Here is an 18560-nt window from a genome sequence, read left to right on the forward strand (position 1 = left end):
CGGCAAGAATAGTCAGGCCATAACCCGTGACCCCTACCTGGGACGTAGTCAGTCCACCTGTGCATACCTTCCTTCTTGTGACACTTGTGAAGACCTGTTGAGGCAAGTGAAAATCAAAATCAAATCAAATCAAAATCAAAATCAAAATCAAAATAGATGAGCATCAATGGAATTTGTATCTTTGTGGTACCAGTGCCGGTGGCATACAAGAAAACCATCCGAACGTGGCCGTAGCCAGTACCGCATCGACTGGCCTCCGTGCTGTGGGCACGTAACAAACACCATCCGATCGTGGCCGTTCGCCAGCCTCATCTGGCACCTGTGTCGGTGGCACATAAAAACACCATCCGAGTGTGGCCGTCTGCCAGCCTCGTCTGGCACATGTGTCGGTGGCACATAAAATCACCCACTACACTCTCGGAGTGGTTGGCATTAGGAGGGGCATCCAGCTGTAGAAACACTGCCAGATCTGACTGGCCTGGTGCAGCCTTTGGGCTCCTCAGACCCCAGTTGAACCGTCCAACTCATGCTAGCATGGAAAGCGGACGTTAAATGATGATGATGATGATGATGATGATATATATATATATATATACATATATATATATATATAAATATATATATATATATAAATATATATATATATGTGTGTGTGTGTGTGTGTGTGTGGTGTGTGTGTGTGTATATATATATGTATGTATGTATGTATGTATGTATATATGTGTGTGTGTGTGTGGAGGCGCAATGGCCCAGTGGTTAGAGTAGCGGACTCGCGGTTTCGCTTCCCAGACCGGGCGTTGTGAGTGTTTATTGAGCGAAAACACCTAAAGCTCCACGAGGCTCCGGCAGTGGGTGGTGGCGATTCCTGCTGTACTCTTTCGCCACAACTTTCTCTCACTCTTTCTTCTGTTGGCCTGCTCGCTTAGCCAGTGGGGTGGCGTCATTCGAAGGCTAAAACAATGCGAAGCGCATTGTGACCAGCGATGTTTAGCAACCTCTGATAGCCTGGTCGGTCACGGTGATATATATATATATATATACATACACGCACATGCATATATATATATATATAGTCTATCACTTGTTTGTTCTTTATTTTTACAAGACTTTTGCTTTCATATCTCTCCCTTTATTTTCTTCTCACTCCTTCACTTTCTACAGTTCTCTCATCGATACAGTTTTCTCCTTCCATTCTCGCAAGTTTTTTCTTTTTCTCCTCTAAACCTGTTGCTCTAGCTTTGTGTCAGTTCTCTATCCGCACTTGCAATTTTATTGCCTCTACCGACTGTTTTCCACAAATATATTGACATACACACTATCTTTTACAACACTAACTACATAAATAACAGACTCAGCGATTTAATCTAACAGCAAGTAATAAGACCATTCTACTTATTCATTCATCCTCCCATAATCATATCTACTGACATAAAATATGTAATTTTGCAAAAATAGTGTTATCTCCCTTCAAATGATGATCTCCTTTCTCATTTATATAATCTCTTGAAGATAGTTTACTAGTATGTCGCCTATTATAGGCTAGCATCAAGTACTCTTGTCGCTAGTTTTTCGTTCTTTAATCTCTTCGGCATCTTTTGCTTTATATATAGTTATTGTCTAAAAGAAACGTAAATCAACAAGTAGCCATGGCAAATAATAACAACGAGGAAAAAGCTCGCCAGCTCCTACTCCAAGCAGAGAAAAAACTCGGATCTTCGAAAGGTATTCTCTCGTCATTGTTTGGGTAAGCATTTTTTGATTACAATGTACACCCAATTACTCCGCTTCCAATGTTAGAAAAAAATATATATGGTAGGATAAAAATAAAAATAAAAAGGATGAGCAAATACAGAATGGTGTTTCCTACATTGTCGAATCTAAGAAAACTGTTATTTATGACTGTATGTGTCTGTAAATATGTATTTACCCGTCCCTCTCTTATACGAAAGAAAACTCCCCAAATTACCCTAGAATTTGGTTATCTCAGATGAATGTATTTATTTCAGTAAATAGTGCTCACTTTTGACCAGACTGTCACTTCACATATGAATATGAATTCCACATATTAAAAAAATCTTTTTCCTTTCGACTTGCATCGTCTTGGTTGTATTGTGTTCTTTGGATATTCGAACGCGCTGGCAACAGATATGTTCTTATATATACATTAATTTTACATATTTATGCATACACATATCTTATTTATACATATATGCTTTACATTACTTATTACAAGGATATATATATATATATATATATATAAAATAATAACTGGAGTTTATACTCTATCAAACGGATACACACATACATGTTCTTATACATTATTCATACAACAATATCCACATTTGAGGTCTAGGATTTGTGACCTATTGAACAGTTTATAACCTAATTAACGTAGATATACCTGTATTTCTATTTGTGTGTGTGTTAAATATAATGTAATGTTGATTTTACTACCCCGATATCAGTCGGGTTGGCTGTCAAAGAAGTCAACTCAGTTCACACCAGTATTATCTCTGACATTACATCAGGATCGATTATTTGTCATTACGAGTAACCTATAATATTATGGTATCAAGTCTGTGTGTATGTCTAATCTTGTGTATGTATGTGGATGGATTTGTTCATTCTAGTGGACGTGTGATATGATTAGTATTTTTATTTATCATACATGACGTGATGTGATATTTTCATCTCCGTTTAACAAAATAGATATTTATTATAATACTGCCAATTGTCATATTACAAACACGAGCATTCTTCGGACTACGTAATAAATAGATTTCTCTAAATAACAAGTGTTCAATTTTTCGCATATATTTACCGTTATAACACACACATATATATATACATATGTATGTATATATGTATGTTTTATTCCTAATGGACACCAAAACATTTTGCTTTTTGTTGTTTTAATTTTCTTTTCGTGGGATCTAGCTTTAAAGGAATTTTAGGATTTACACATTTCTTCTTAACAAAAGTATTATTCTGAAAACAAGGATTGAAGGCTTAGATAAAATTATTTTGATTTGAAAATCCTCAAATTTTGGTGGTGGTGGTGGGAGATAAGGCATTTGTATTTTGTAGTAATTTAAAGGCCTCACAGTAGTTATATGATTATTATTATGAGATCGTTACTATTTTTTCTGTCGTTATTTATTATGCATGCACTATGCTACCACCTTAAGTTTTTGGCGAAGCAAGACCGCAACATAGTTTCGATTCACAGTTGAAATTAATTCTACTGCATCGCTAATGAAAAAGGCATAAACGTCATCATAGCACATTTTAGATTGTCTTTTGGGAATTTATAACTTCATGATTATTCCAAGAGATTGTTGATTATTTGTGTCAATGCCCAACGTAAATCGTCACTAAAATAGTAAACACTCATATACATAAAAGCTATCAACATAAAGCTATTATCATAATGAATGTACATGCAAATAATTTTGCAAAACCAATATTCATATAGAGCATGAATGCACGAATTTATAGTGGGGACAAGAGTTATGTTTATAATTCAAAGGCACTTTATATTTTCGTTGCAAAATAATGTAAAGAAAGATTGATTGACTGTCTTTACTTTCAGCAACAATTTGGTGGTGTGATTCGATAGGAGATCCAAATTAAATTCTTACATCAGATTTTCCAAGCACAAGAAAAGTACTGACAGTGGTTCTACTAAATTCGTTATTTTCAAAATTAATTGTAAGAAAGGCAGTGTATTTCATCCGAAAGTAACAAATGGTGAACTACTTTCTTTAAGTTTATAATAAATAAGTTATAAGTAGTTATTACCTCGTATCGTGCGTGTGCATCTCAGCATATCAAAAAACCGCTTGTTTGTAAGGAACTATCTGAAAAGTGGGCGTTGGTATTGAAGAAAGATTGAGTTTTATTTTATTTAGGAAATGGGATACTATTTTGGAGAGGGCCTAGGCTTAGTTAAATGAATTGGTTCTTGTATTTCATTGTTCTGGGAAGGATGAACAGTTAAGTAGATATTATCAACAAAGAAGTATTGCATTTTGGAAACTATTATATAAGCATGAAACCTGAAATTATTATAAGCAATATGTTGAAAGTTTAGCATTTATAATTAATTAATGGTGCACTAAGCAGTGGATGATGATATTTAACATATTTGTGAATATTCAAATGTGGAAACTGTCTTTGTAGACTTGTGTGCATAAAAATTAACCATGTTGGGCTATGAATAATGCTAGTGAACTTTAAAGTGTTTCTGTGTAGTTTCATCAGTTACAGACATTGAATCAGTTGTTCTTAGCTCACTAAAATCAGCCAGTCTTATATGTAAAGAGCAAAAAAAAAAAAACATTTTGCTGGTACTTGCTAAGCTTTGTCAAATTGGAATTAATTAACACACTAAAGGTGGTGAGCTGGCAGAATCATTAGCACGCTGGGCAAAATGCTTTGTGGCATTACATTTTGTCTTTACATTCTGAATTCAAATTCCATCAAGATGAACTTTGTTTTTCATCCTTTGGGGGTTAGTAAAATACATACCAGCTGAGTACCGGGGGGGGGGGGGTGTCAATGTAATTGACTTACCCCTGAGCTTGCTAGCTTTGTGCCAAAATTTGAAATCAGTTAAAGACACCACTATGCAGCAATCTCTACCTGAAGAAGAAATGTATCTTACATGCAGAAATGTATCTTACACTGATGACTTCATTTAGAGCCCAGCTCAGCGAAATGTCTCCTTTGAGACAGCTACCACTGTGATCTTTCCATATTTGAATGTACATGAACATGTTAAATATAAACGTACATTTTATTTTAATCATTGCTGCATAATGTGCTTTTAATTAGATAATTCCATCTTTATAAGATGAACACTCACCAACAAATGTATTTTTTGTTATTTACTTATAAGAACAGTAGTTCTTAGTGAGCTATAAATGATTGATTTGGTGTCTATAACTGACTAAGTGTAAGACACATGTTTCTGCAAAGTTACACTGACATCATTTGTAGTCCTGCTCAGTGCATTTTTACACATGTAATCTATAAGAATTCCTTCTGTGAGGAAGTTACCACAGCAAAGGTCTTTCTACATTTCAGTGAACTGAAATGTGTTAAATGTAAATTTACACAACTTTATTTTAGCATTCATGCTTTTCCACATGGTTGTTATGCAACATAAATAAAGCAAATTACTTCCAAATTGGAGCTGAAATCAAACCCCCACTTCATTCATTAAGAAATTACTGCCATACTATGATGACTGCTCTTATTGTAACAGTTCCTGAGTTAGTTTTTTCTGAAATTGAATTCTTCTCTGAATAATGATAGCAAATTATTTTTAAAGAAATAACTAAAATGCCATCATCATCAGTTCTGCTTTAGCCATACTGCCATTGTTTATCTCTTCCTCATGGGTTTATAATACAACATCCATCTATATATTATCTCTTCTTCATGACGCAAAGTTCACAAATAGTCCCAACTACTTTGATCTACCACTGTTGCATATTCAATCACCAAACTATGACACTTTCTTCTACCATGTGTCATCAATACCTGTTCCATGTCTATATCAATATTATCAGTTTTCACATATATGTATTTGCCAATGTCTTTGTTACGTTTTTGATTTTTCAACTTAACTGCATTCAAACTTCTTCATAAATTAACATCATGCTTGCTTGTTCTTGTCCAAAATGTCAACCTTCCCTGCAAATCCCTGTCTGCTAATATCTTTCCTACAGACATTGGTGTGCAGTTATTCAAGCTAAACATTAACCATACCATTCTCACCAATCCCAGACAGCCTGTAATTAAATAAAATATACTCAATATACCGAATTTTTTAGACTGTAGCATTTATACTAGAATTTATATTAAGATTATATGGTTTACAACATCATTTGTGTCACACTCAACTCCTCAGCTGAAAGATAATCTTTGCCATTGACTCATTTTTGGAGGGTAGAATGAACAACCATTCTCTTGAGTTTTTAATCTACATTTAAATTCCTTAACACCCACCACAGTCTAAAATGTGGAACTCTACAATGTAGAATTATTTGTTCTTGTTTGTTAAGATGTTGTTAACTAGACATGACATCTATATTTCCATATCCAGATTCAAAGTTATATGGTTTATTATGAAATAGTCAAGTGAGTGCTAACATAGTTGATGTTGGTAGGGCTGTTTTGTATGTTATAGGCCTTAGAATATATCTATGTGATCCCTACTATTTCTATCACAATAAATGACCACATAGAGGATGGACTACCTTTCGAGTTTGTTTAAAAGATAGAAATTAAGAGTGCGATAAAATAATGAAAACTATTTACTGAGTAAGTGAGTACCATTAGACAAATGAATGAAATGAAAGATGTGTCTGACATATCAGAAAAGTTACACAAATTGGGAGTTAAATGCGTTGACTAGCAGAATACTACCCAGAGGGCAATTTTTCTGCTAGATAGTTTAATGATTAAGTCTAGTTGAGAAAGGCAAGAAAGACAACTTGAATTAAGAATTGAATGAAGATATGCATGAAATGTAAAACCTGAAATAAAATCAATGATGTGTGGCATGTGTTTTGTGTGTGTGTGTGTGTGTGTGCATATCTTTCTCTCTTTGTCATATATAATTTACAGACAAGAAAGTAAATTTTGAATGCAGTATAACTGAGAAAACAGCAGAGAAAGATTGGGTGTTTACCCTTAGAAGACAGAAAAAAATTGCCAGCAGGCAGCTACTTTTTTCCATCTTCTAAGGGTAAATAACCAATCTTTCTTTGTTGTTTATACAGCTATACCGTGTTTGAAATTTGCTTCCTTGTCTGTAAAATACCAACACATTCGGTGTTTCCAAAGTCTGTTTATAAAATATTCTCATGCCTTTGCTTGATTCAATTCATAGTGTCATACATTATACATATATATATATACACACACACACATATACTTGTTGGCATTAGGAAGAGCATTCAGCCATAGAAACCACACGAAAGTAGACACTGTAGCACTATACAGTCTTTGGACCCATCAGATCTTTGTCAAACCATCCAACCCATGTCAACATAGAACATAGATGTTAAATGATGATGACAATCACAACACACACATTCACACCCACACACAAACAAATTCACACACACACACACACCATCATCATTTAGGTTCCACTGTCCATGCTGGCATGGGTTGGATAGTTTGACCAGGGCTGGCAAGCTGGAAGGCTGCACAAAACTCCAACTTGGCATGGTTTCTATGGCTTGATGCCCTTCTTAATGCCAGCCACTCTGAGAGTGTAATGGGTGCTTTTATGTGCCACCAGCATGCGTGTCATTTGTGTGACACAAGTATCTGCCATGACTGATTTTATTTGGTTTGATGGGTCTTCTCAAGCATGACATAATGCCAAAGATCTCAGTCTTGCCTTCGTTAAGGCCCAACATTCAAAACGAGCTCAGTCACCTTGCCTCTGTGATGCCTAATGATTGAAAGGTGCTTCTTATGTGCCAGTTAAGTGACACCAGCATCAGTCATGACTATGATTTCACTTGGCTTGACAGGTCGTCTCAAGCACAACATACCACCAACGGTCTTGGTCGCTAGTTATTGCCTCTGTGAGGCCCAAAGTTTGAAATCCTGCTTCACCATCTTGTCCTATGTCTTTCTGGTTCTACCTCTACCACAGGTTCCCTCAGCATTCTGTCATATATGGGTAAATACTCAATATTTCTCTGTTGTCCTTACAGCTTTACTGTGTTTGAAATTTGATTTCTTGTCTGCAAAATACCAACCACGTTCGATACTTCCAAAGTTTTGTATATAAAATGATGTATTCGAAAGCTATTATTTAGCATTAAAATTGACAATAATTGTTGTCAGGAGAGCTGTTTAGCTTAATGATTAGAGCACTCAGCTGGTATGTGAGGAGTATAGGTTCAAGTCCTGTAGCTACCTGCTGGCAACTTTTTTCTGTCTTATAAGGATAAATACCCAATCTTTTTCTACTATCCTTTCAGCTTAAATGTGCTCAAAATTTACTTTTTTATCTGCAAAATACCAACCACATTTGATGCTTCCAAAGTGTGTGTATATATATATGAGAATATATACAGAGAATTAAGTCTGGAATCAGCTGAGTTGAGCGGTCCCGACTGATGAGGCTACACAATTAGCCAAAACTGATCGATCAGTATAGGGAATTCTAGACCAGTGTTTGTGGGCAATTACAGTCCATGTCAATACATATGTATACAATTATTTGCTTTAACTACAGCATTAGGGCCTTTTAGCTCTTTTTTCTAGCATTGTAGGTGTTCTAATACCCTAGTCATATTTACTGACAATTATAGTATATGTGTAGGTGTGTATGTGTGTGTGCATGTATGTATATGTATATATACCCACACATTTAAAGAAATTCATGTGGAAGGAACTACTGCAAAAAGAAGAAAAGGGCTGAGAGAGTGAAAGCTGATCTCAGATAACTGAACCCTTCAAAAGAGATGACAAAAGAATACAAGAAAGGCTGAAATTCCATGTTGGAGAGAATTCTTCCAAGCCATACTTTACATACCTGCTCAAAAATACCCCTTAAAACTTCAAATACATTTGCCTTTGAAACTTAGTTACCCATCTCTAAAAATTAAACTTTAATTCAATAATAATAATTGACTTATCACTTAATCTAGTAGTCACTCAGATTATAGGTATATGCCACCTACAAACAAAATAGGATCACAGGAGCACAAAATAAACATGACCTGTGCAAGTCCAGAGCCAGCTTCATTTCCAGCAGACCACCTGTGCCTGATCTGTGGCAGAACCTTCTGTGGATGTACTATGACCCATCTTTTCCTATATGATGTCCTGTTTATTGTTGATAACAACAGATGAAAATTAGATATATGAATTGTTGGCACATACTGATAGTGTTAGTAAAGAACAGTGTTATCTACAGTGAATATTTTAATAGCCCCCATGATTCTTAATATGGGAAAGCAGTTAATTATCAATTGAAATTCAATAAACTAAATACAATTCATGAAATCTGTTCTTTCATTTTGCAGAAGTCCTTCCAAGACTGAAGAAGCAGCTGAATTATTTGTCAGGGCTGCAAATGCATTCAAGATGGCCAAAAACTGGGCTTGTAAGTTATGATGTTATGTCTATCAATTGCATTACTCTTATATGTATCACAGTATTTTCACAAAGTATATAAGATAGAAATTATGTTTTTGTATAAGATGCTAGAAGCCATATCATAGAAATAAACATTTTTCTACAGATCTCTGAAGGTGAACATTGTTAGGCTTGGTTAAAACCTGTATGGTGACCATTTTTCTATCTAAGCACCATCTAGATCCGATATTATTTGGGAAAATTGAACTGGGGTTTGTGAGTAGCTCAAATCCCCTATTCAACGACATCTGAAAGTTAATGAAGTCACCTTCTTGGAAATGACCCAAATCAAGCATGCTAAGTCATACTTCAGTTTGATTTTAGTCCATGTAATACACTGTAATATATTGTTTCAGGGTGGTATTTAGTTGTATTAAGTGCAGTGTACTCATTTGTGATGTGAACATTTTTGTCTTAATTTTTTCTCTGTTTTGGTACAAAATTTCTAATCTTCATTTTCAAAATGTTAGGGAGTTAATCAAGGTAAACTTTGGCTCCATTGAAGTTGAGAAGGTACCTTAACTAAAAACAAAACAAAACACTCCCCGTTCTTTGATTGATTTGACAATTTCTCTGAGGTCTCTGATTAAGCAGCCTATAGTACAAATTATATAGTTGGACATGCAACTCAAAGAAGTGAACATTTTTGGAATGTTAGCAAAATGTACCTTTTGGCTTTGAGGCTATAATTATTCTAGATTTTAGAGCAAAGCATTCTAAGTCAAAAATTCTTTGGTTTTTTTTTCGGTATTTAGTAGTTACAGATAATTCAAAACCAGTTAATTATTGGCACATTTGACCTTCTGTATATCTATTCTTTTTACCTTATTGTTTTATAGCTGCTGGACAATGTTTTTGTAGAGCAGCCCAGCTTCAGATTAGTCTTCAAAGTCGACATGAAGCTGCATCACATTATGTTGATGCAGGGAATGCTTACAAGAAAGCTGATCCTAATGGTAAGAGTTGACTGTTTTTTTTTTCTTTTATCATCTTCCCTCAGTTTTACATCCTTGAGTATCTGGTTGTGAAGCAATGATTCAATGATATATTCATCTAACTCATGATGGCATGGAAAGACAGATATTAGCTTACAGCTGTTTCCGCTATAAGGTGCAGTGGACTCATTGTTGAAAGTCTCTGAGTAACACTTCATGTTTGAGGTTCTGATGAAGCTATAAAGTATTACTCAGTCACTCAACTATGAGTACACCACCTCTTATAGCGGAAACAGTTGTAAGCTAATCATTTCTTCCTTTGTTATCTCTTTTTTCTTATTATCACTTTGTACTTGACTAATGCTTTGTTCGGAAGCATATGTATATTGAATTCTACACCAAGTTATTAGTATTGTAATGCCTAAGTGAAATAAATATATACATACATGCATACATGTGCACACACACACATGTTCTTCTGAATGTTTCTTGAAGTAAGCTGCAAATAATTGTTTTTATTATTTCATCCATTTCTAATGTCAATGTCACTTTAAAAACAATTTTATTTCTTTATTTTATTGTGCAGAAGCTATCAACAGCCTCTTGAAAGCTGTTGAAATTTACACAGATATGGTGAGTATTACTTAAACTTCTTGAATTCTTCTTCATAATTCCTTGAAACTGATTTCTCCCTTCAGCAGTTTTTAAATCTTACATACAGTTTTATTTATCATGAAAACTGCATTGCATTTAAAATTAATTTTAAAGTGCTATATGCAGTCTTGGTTTGAGGCTCCCTCTAATTGGTGTTAGAGCCCCTGAGGGAAACACAACTACTTATTTATTGCATATGAATGTAAATTTGAGTTTCTGTATTTTTGACAAATGCTCTGTAACAAAGACGTAAATAGTTTTGTTCTTTTTCTTACAGGGTAGATTCACTATCGCTGCCAAACATCATATTACTGTCGCTGAAATATATGAGAATGAGATGGCTGACATTGAGCAGGTTGGTTATTTTCTTTTTGAGAAGTTGCCGTATTTGGATTGTGTTGTATTCTAGAATAAGACATTTATACACAACAGGGATGCTGTCAGTAAGGTGAGGGTTGGCAATGAGTATAGCAAAGGATTCAGAGTAGAAATAGGGGTTCACCAAGGATCAGTCCTCATCCCCCTCTTGTTCATCATAGTCCTATAGGCAATTCAAGACAGGCTGCCCTTTTATGCTGATGACCTTGCTCTTATAGCTGAATCACTACCAGAACTAGAGAAGAAGTTTCAGGTGTGGAAGCAAGGACTAGAATAGAAGGGCTTTAAAGTTTATCTAGCAAAAACCAAAGTCTTAGTAAATAGGAAAGCAAACAAATCACAAATCCCTTCAGGTAGATAGCCTGGTTTGATTTGTAGAAAAGGTATAGGTAGAAACTCCTTAAGATGTACCCAATGCCAATTTAAAGAATGCCACAGTATTGAAATATGCAGACGACATCAAGCTGTACCTTGAAATCAAGAGGACAGATCCTGATGTCTACAACTTTCCTGCAATCAGACCTAGACACAATGCAGCAATGGATCACAGATGGCAACTGAAACTGGCTGTGGACAAGTGTACCACCATGCATTTTGGGAGAAAAAACCCTGCGTTACATACTCCTCCACAACACTGATATCAAGAAATCCTCTTGCGAGCGTGACCTAGGCATCACTGTCAGCAGTGATCTGCGTTGGTCAAAGCATATCTCTAAGATTGTCAGGAAGGCGAGGGTGTCTTGGCATCACTCAGCAGGTCTTTTTTAGCCACTCTCCAGCCATCTATTTAAAACTGTATACAGCTATGGTACGACCACACTTGGAATTCGCATCATCAGTTGGAACCCCTATCTTGCACAGAACATTGACCTCCTGGAATCTGTCCAGAGACGTGCAACCAAACGCATACCCTCCATCAGACACCTACCATATTCTGAGCGCCTTGTTTCCCTGGGCATGGATTCACTGAAGCTCCGGCGTTTGGCGACGGACTTGGTAAACACCCACAAAGTTATCAACCACCTCACCAACAACAACACTGAACACCTTTTTGATCTCCATGTGTCTAACACACGTGGACATGCCTACAAAGTCAGAAAACAATACAGCTCCCATGACTTTCGGAAACATTTTTTCACGCTCAGAGTTGCTGAAGCATGGAATAAACTGCCTGCGTCAGTTGTTGACTGCCATGACACTGCATCTTTTAAGGCCCTCATGCTTTCCGAAATCCGCCGAAACTTCACCTGATTATATATACACTTTAGATGAGTTGTAGTGCACCTGAGCACTGTACACAATTATTATTATTATTATTATTATTAAGAGGTGTAGCAATATCAGAGGAAGGTTAACATGGAAGATAATTTGGTGTGTGGAAAGTGCAAAGGTACAATAAACACCAAAAATGTACAGAAAATAGATTCCATCACATGCCAGTGGGGAAAACTAGAAGTAGTTGATAGCTTCTGTTACCTAGGTGACCAAGTCAGTAGCAGTGGATGCTCTGAAAGCATAGCTGCAAGAATAAGAATAAGTTGGGCAAAGTTCAGAGAGCTCCTACCTCTGCTGGTAACAAAGGGCCTCTTGCTCAGAGTGAAAGGCAAACTGTATGATGCCTGTGTGTGAACAGCCATGCTACATGGCAGTGAAACATGGGCTGTAACTGCTGAGGACATGCGTAGGCTTGTAAGAAATGAAGCTAGTATACTCCACTGAATGTGTAATGTCAGTGTGTATGCACAACTGAGTGTAAGAGTTGAACATAAGAAGCATCAGATGTGTGCAAGAGATACAACTGTGCTGGTTTAGTCATGTGGTGAGTATGGATGAGGACAGTGGAGGGAACCTGTGGAAGAGGTAGACCCAAAAAGACATGGGATGAGGTGGTGAAGCACTATCTTTGAATGTTGGACCTCATAGAGGCAATGACAAGCAACTGAGGCCTTTGGAGATATGCCTTACTTGAGAAGACCTATCAAGCCAAGTGAGATCGTAGTCGTGGCCAATGCCAGTGTCGTGTAACTGGCCTGTTGAAAGCACCCTTCAATCATTGGGCGATATGCTGTGCTTGTGAAAACCTGTCAAACCGAGTGAAATTGTAGTCATGGCTGATGTCAGTGCTGTCTGACATCCGTGCCAGTGACATGTAAAAAGCACTGTTCATGCGTTGGTCCTCATGGAGGCAGTGACAGGTGACCAAGACCCTTGGCAATATACTGTGCTTGTGTTGATCTGCTGAGCCAAGTGAGACCATCTGATGCCGGTGTCGGGTCAATGGCACCTGTGCTGGTGGCATGTAAAAAGCATCTACTACACTCTTGGAGTGGTTGGCGTTAGGAAGGTCATCCAGCCATAGAAACTTTGCCAAATCATATTGGAATCTGGTGCAACCCCCTGGTTTACCAGTTTTCCGTCAAACTGTCCAACCCATGCCATCATGGAAGGTAGATCTTAAACAACAATGATGATGATTTCTATTCTCAGTCTACCCAGATGAAATCATGTGCTATATTAAATATTAGAGGAGGTAACAAATTGGCAGCTCTGTTAGGGCCAATGGAGAAACATTGACTTAATGTGATCTTAATTTAAAGATATTTTGTGTATTAGTTCATAGTATTATTTTTTTTTTACATAGGCTATTTCTCACTATGAACAAGCTGCTGACTATTATAAAGGAGAAGAATCCACAAGGTTTGTGACATTTCCTTTTTGGTTCTAATATTCTAATTTATATTTAAAACAAATGACACATGTCGAGATTTACTTTGTGCTGAAATTTATTTGAATATTTCTTGTGTGATGAAATTTATTTAGAATTTAAATAAATTTAAACAAATTCTTCTCATATGCCACAAAAGATTTACTTAATGGACTGCTTTCCTTCATTCTTTTATGATGACAAAAAGAAAAAATAATATTTTATATGTGAAACAGAAACAAGTGTGATAAGGCATATAAATATTTGAATTTGCAAAGTTGTTAGAACTGTCCTGGAAATTGGAATATTGGGTAGATTTTGATACTGCAATATTCAAAGTTCAGTTCTTGCTGAAGTTCACTTTACTTTTCATCCTTCAGAGTCTTGATTTATCCATAATATTCCTCTCTCTAATCACTTCACCTGCCTAGGCATAAGCTGCAAAGTTTATAATAACATCAGCCAAGATAAATGGCTCAAAAGAGCTCAATTCTATCTTAACTATTTTTGGAAAATTTACATAATAGTTTAGAAGCAATTTGTATCTATCTTGATATTAAATATAAATATTTAGAATTTTCTTCTCTTTTGCTTGGTTAAAAACAAAAATTTGAATTTGTAGATCTGGCCATCATTTGAAACTAGGAAAACAATATAAATAAATAAAAGTAAAGCAATGAGAATAAACTTTTTATTATTTGTTTTAAATTGCTATTCTTTTATTACAGTGCAGCTAATAAATGCTTCCTGAAAGTGGCTCAATACTCAGCACAGCTAGAGCAGTACCAAAAAGCAATTGATATTTATGAAGAGGTAGGGGACCTGCTTTTTGTTTATGATGTGATGCTCTGGTGTGACCAGTGCGATTTTATTTTTATTGGCATGTTTCCAAAAAACACTGCATTATTGCTTAAAATCCTATGGAGTACTGGAAATTTTATGTAATCTATATGCATAAAATTCTTTGTCTGTCTGTTCCCTATGCATTCTCAAATGACTCAACCAAATCAAATCGAATTTTACAAAGTAATAGTATCAGATCCTGTGAGTGTCAACATGTAATTTTTTTTTTTCATTTGGATTAAAACAACATAACATTGGCACTGGTTTGGTATTACGTGTCAAAAGTGAAAGAAGATCTGTATTGTAATGTGATATAATATTGTTTCACTTTTAATTCTAATGTGATAAATATTTGGTTAATTTATATTGTATGCAAAACTACATACAACTGCTTAAAAAAACCCAAAGAAATGATGTTATCTCTTAGAAACAAGTACAAAGCAAGAAGGATTGTAGAAAACTGAAGGTGAGAGTCTCAAGACAGAAGGAAGATGAGACTTACTCCAGATTAGCAAACGCATGTTGCACAATGTCAAATGGAGTCTCAATAGGGAAGAGAGATGAGACATTCCCAAGATCAGTAAAGACATGCAGCAGCACATCAAATGCAGTCTCAAGACAGAAGCAAGATGAGATTTTCTCAAGATCAGCAAAAGCAGCATGTCAAATGCAGTCTCAAGATAAGCGAGATGAGGCTTTCCCAGGATCAGCAAAGGCCTGCAGCAGCACTTAATGCTGAATCATTACAACAATGTTTTGATGATTAGACAGAAATCCAAAAGAACAGCTCTCAAAAACAGATAACGTACAAATTCGTTCTTCACAACTCTTGGAGCTGCTTTCAGATATGATCCATCCCATTCTTATAAAAATGATAATTTTGTCCAAATTAGTGTACTGAACTCGAATTGTCGTTTCTGCAAAGCTTTAAAATTTCCGAATGAAACTATTGGCATGTGCTGCTCAGGCAGTAAGGTAAGATTGCCAGCACTACCAGCTCCTCCTCAACCTTTTATGGATCTTTTGGAAGGTACTTCCATCCAGTCAAAGGATTTTCTGAAAAATATCAAACAATACAATTCTGCATTTCAAATGACATTATTTGACACATCTAAGGAGATAGTTGAACATGAATTTATGCCAACATTCAAAGTTCAAGGGCAAGTCTATCACCTCATTGCTTCCCTGTTACCCACAAATGAACAACCACAGTTCCTCCAAATTACTTTATGACAACAAACCTGAAGGTGGTGTCAAAACTTCAGATGACGGGTTGTGCAAGACGCAGTGCTAACCGCCGCAAAGGAGAGTATTCCACTGACAGCTTTGCAGTACATTCAAAAATCACATATTTCCCACCCCCAATTTTCCATGACAGGTTAGGGCCTAGAGTACTCCAAATGGACACATGACATGTTGTTTAGTCGAATTAGTCCATCATTTACTCCACAAATGTTTTGTCATCAATGTTGCACTTTCCCATATCACCTGTTTCAACATAACTGTAATATATACACAAACTATGCCATTTTAATCCCGAGCAACACTGGGTATCTCTGCTAGTAAATATATAAAATCTGTGTATTTGTGAAACCATAAAAGGAATCTCCAAAATCTTGCTGGTATCATGAAGCAGATTGCATAGGTCTCCAGTTTGCCTATTAGCTGCAATTTAGAGTACTAGGGTACTGGGATAACAATTATGTCCTTTAGTCCAACATTACTTTGACTTAAACATCTATAAAGGCAACAGATTGGGCTGAGGCCAGAAAATTGGGAACTTATATCAAGCCTTGATTTACAAAAGGAAAGTCTTGTAAGACCACAACTGGAGAGTCAATCATGATAGAACAACAACAGTCTTAATGTTACTAAGTATTACCTCTGTAGTATTTATGCTGGAGATCTTCATTTCTTTGTTGGAACTCTGTAGTAGATAGTAAGAAGAGGTAATAAAGTAACTAATCATGTTCGTGCTATTATATTTTCCTTTTCTATATCTCAGTTGAAAGTGTCATTAAAAAAACTCAAAATTTAAACCTCGAAACAGATCCTCTTTAATGAAGAGAATCTAAGAGGAAATTTCAAACAACATAAGATTTGTGTTTTTAATCACATGGGGTAAATAAGGGAATGAGAAATTGTAGTTACTTGAAATCTGGAAGTTTTAACCCTTTAGCATTCAGATTACACTGCGTCAAGTGTAAGGTTTATTTATTCATATTGGTCTGAATTAATCATGCATTATCTTGTAGCTTCAAGTTTCTGATGGTGTGATTATTTATTTTTAGAATGACATTGTATAGTAGGAGTGAAAGGATGGATCTGGCTGGTTTGAGCATAAAACAGATGGAATACTTGGGCCAGATATGACTGGTTTGTCAATTATAAATTGACAAATTTTCTAGAAACCATGTGTAACCATGTGTGTGTGTGTGTGTGTAATATTATCATCATTATCATTTAATGTCCACTTTTCCATTCTTGCATGGGTTGGAATGGAATTTGATGAGGCAGATTTTATATGGCCAGATGCCCTTCTTGTTACTAACCCTTACCTGTTTCCAAGTAAGGTAACATTTCCTGGTGACCAGACATATCTTAAGAGATTGGAAACAAAGGACACTGCTTGCATGATGATGACACTTGCTTACAACTATCATGTGATATGAAGGCAGGGAGACAGTAACACAGGTACACACACACACAATGATGGGCTTCTTTCAGTTTCCGTCAACCAAATCCATTCGCAATGCTTTGGCTGACCTTGTGCTATTGTAGGAAACACTTGCCCAAAGTCCAAGATGCTACGCTGTGGGACTGAACCTGAAATTATGTAATTAGGAAACAAAACGTATTTTACACACAGCCACAAAACAGAATAAAACATGAAAATAACTGGTTAAGCATAAAATGTTTGTGTAATTCTATTAATGTCTTTTTCTTTTTTTGTTAAATTTACATACATGAATATGCTCAACCACATGTAGCTTGTGTATGCATTAGCCAAAGAAAAAATGCTATTAAGGATGTACAACAAGAAACACTAAAGCATTCATGAAAACACTTGCACACATTTCTTTATACAAAAAAGATAGTTACAATCAAACTGTTAGTAAAAATGCTTCAATTTTTTTCTTCAAATTTTAGGTTGCTTCTGCTTCAATGGAGAATTCATTATTGAAATACAGTGCTAAAGATCATTTCTTTCGAGCTGCTCTCTGTCATATGTGTAATGATATTGTTAATGCTAAACTGGTGATTCCAAAATACGAGGAGATGTTCCCGGCATTCTCTGACTCAAGGGAGTGTAACTTATTAAAGGTATGTCATCATTATTTTATACACATTATTTTACTATCTTCTAGTGATATAGCCTTTGACAGAGCTATCCTCCTATCATAGCTTGAAACAAGCCAGTTTTAGTTTTGAACTTGATGTGATGCATTGTCAAGAAACCAAGTTCATGCATAAAGGTCATGGGCAATTGAAGTACATCAATAGTTCAGCCTTTGTTGCTTTGCAGCCAGTAAATTACCATAATCAAATTAATCAAATATAAATATCTCTCTGTCACTAAGATTGGCTGAAGTTTTCAAGAGTTACAGACTTACAGTCGATAACATTCCTTCTTATTGAAGCTATGTAGAACTATATTTTTTAATGTTTCCTCTCCTTATTAAGATGCTAAGGTGTCATTTAAAGGAGAAATTGTTAATATCATTATTTTCATTTTCAAAGTACAGGCACTGATTAAGATGCACAATCCTTGCAAATTGAATCTGCCAGTTGGTTTTCCAGTCACTGTTTGAATTCTGTTGCTTCATTCATTTTACAAATAACTTTGGGGTAGCATAATGTTATATTCTCAT

The 18560-nt window shown here is 35.7% G+C and overlaps 1 protein-coding gene across 1 annotated transcript in view; it reads left to right on the forward strand.

Moving 5' to 3' along the window:
* Positions 1 to 1473: 1473 nt before the first annotated feature.
* LOC115217103 (alpha-soluble NSF attachment protein) overlaps positions 1474 to 18560 on the forward strand; it is an 18975-nt gene continuing 1888 nt past the window's right edge. Inside the window, exons 1-8 of the mRNA XM_029786700.2 lie at positions 1474 to 1744; positions 9063 to 9142; positions 10014 to 10130; positions 10696 to 10742; positions 11041 to 11118; positions 13783 to 13838; positions 14574 to 14658; positions 17839 to 18012. Of these exons, the coding sequence (XP_029642560.1) occupies positions 1647 to 1744; positions 9063 to 9142; positions 10014 to 10130; positions 10696 to 10742; positions 11041 to 11118; positions 13783 to 13838; positions 14574 to 14658; positions 17839 to 18012 (735 nt within the window). The 5' untranslated portion in view covers positions 1474 to 1646. The remainder of the gene's footprint in view (positions 1745 to 9062; positions 9143 to 10013; positions 10131 to 10695; positions 10743 to 11040; positions 11119 to 13782; positions 13839 to 14573; positions 14659 to 17838; positions 18013 to 18560) is intronic.

Source organism: Octopus sinensis, linkage group LG11 (genome assembly GCF_006345805.1).
Source record: "Octopus sinensis linkage group LG11, ASM634580v1, whole genome shotgun sequence".
NCBI classification, from domain to species: Eukaryota; Metazoa; Mollusca; class Cephalopoda; order Octopoda; family Octopodidae; genus Octopus; species Octopus sinensis.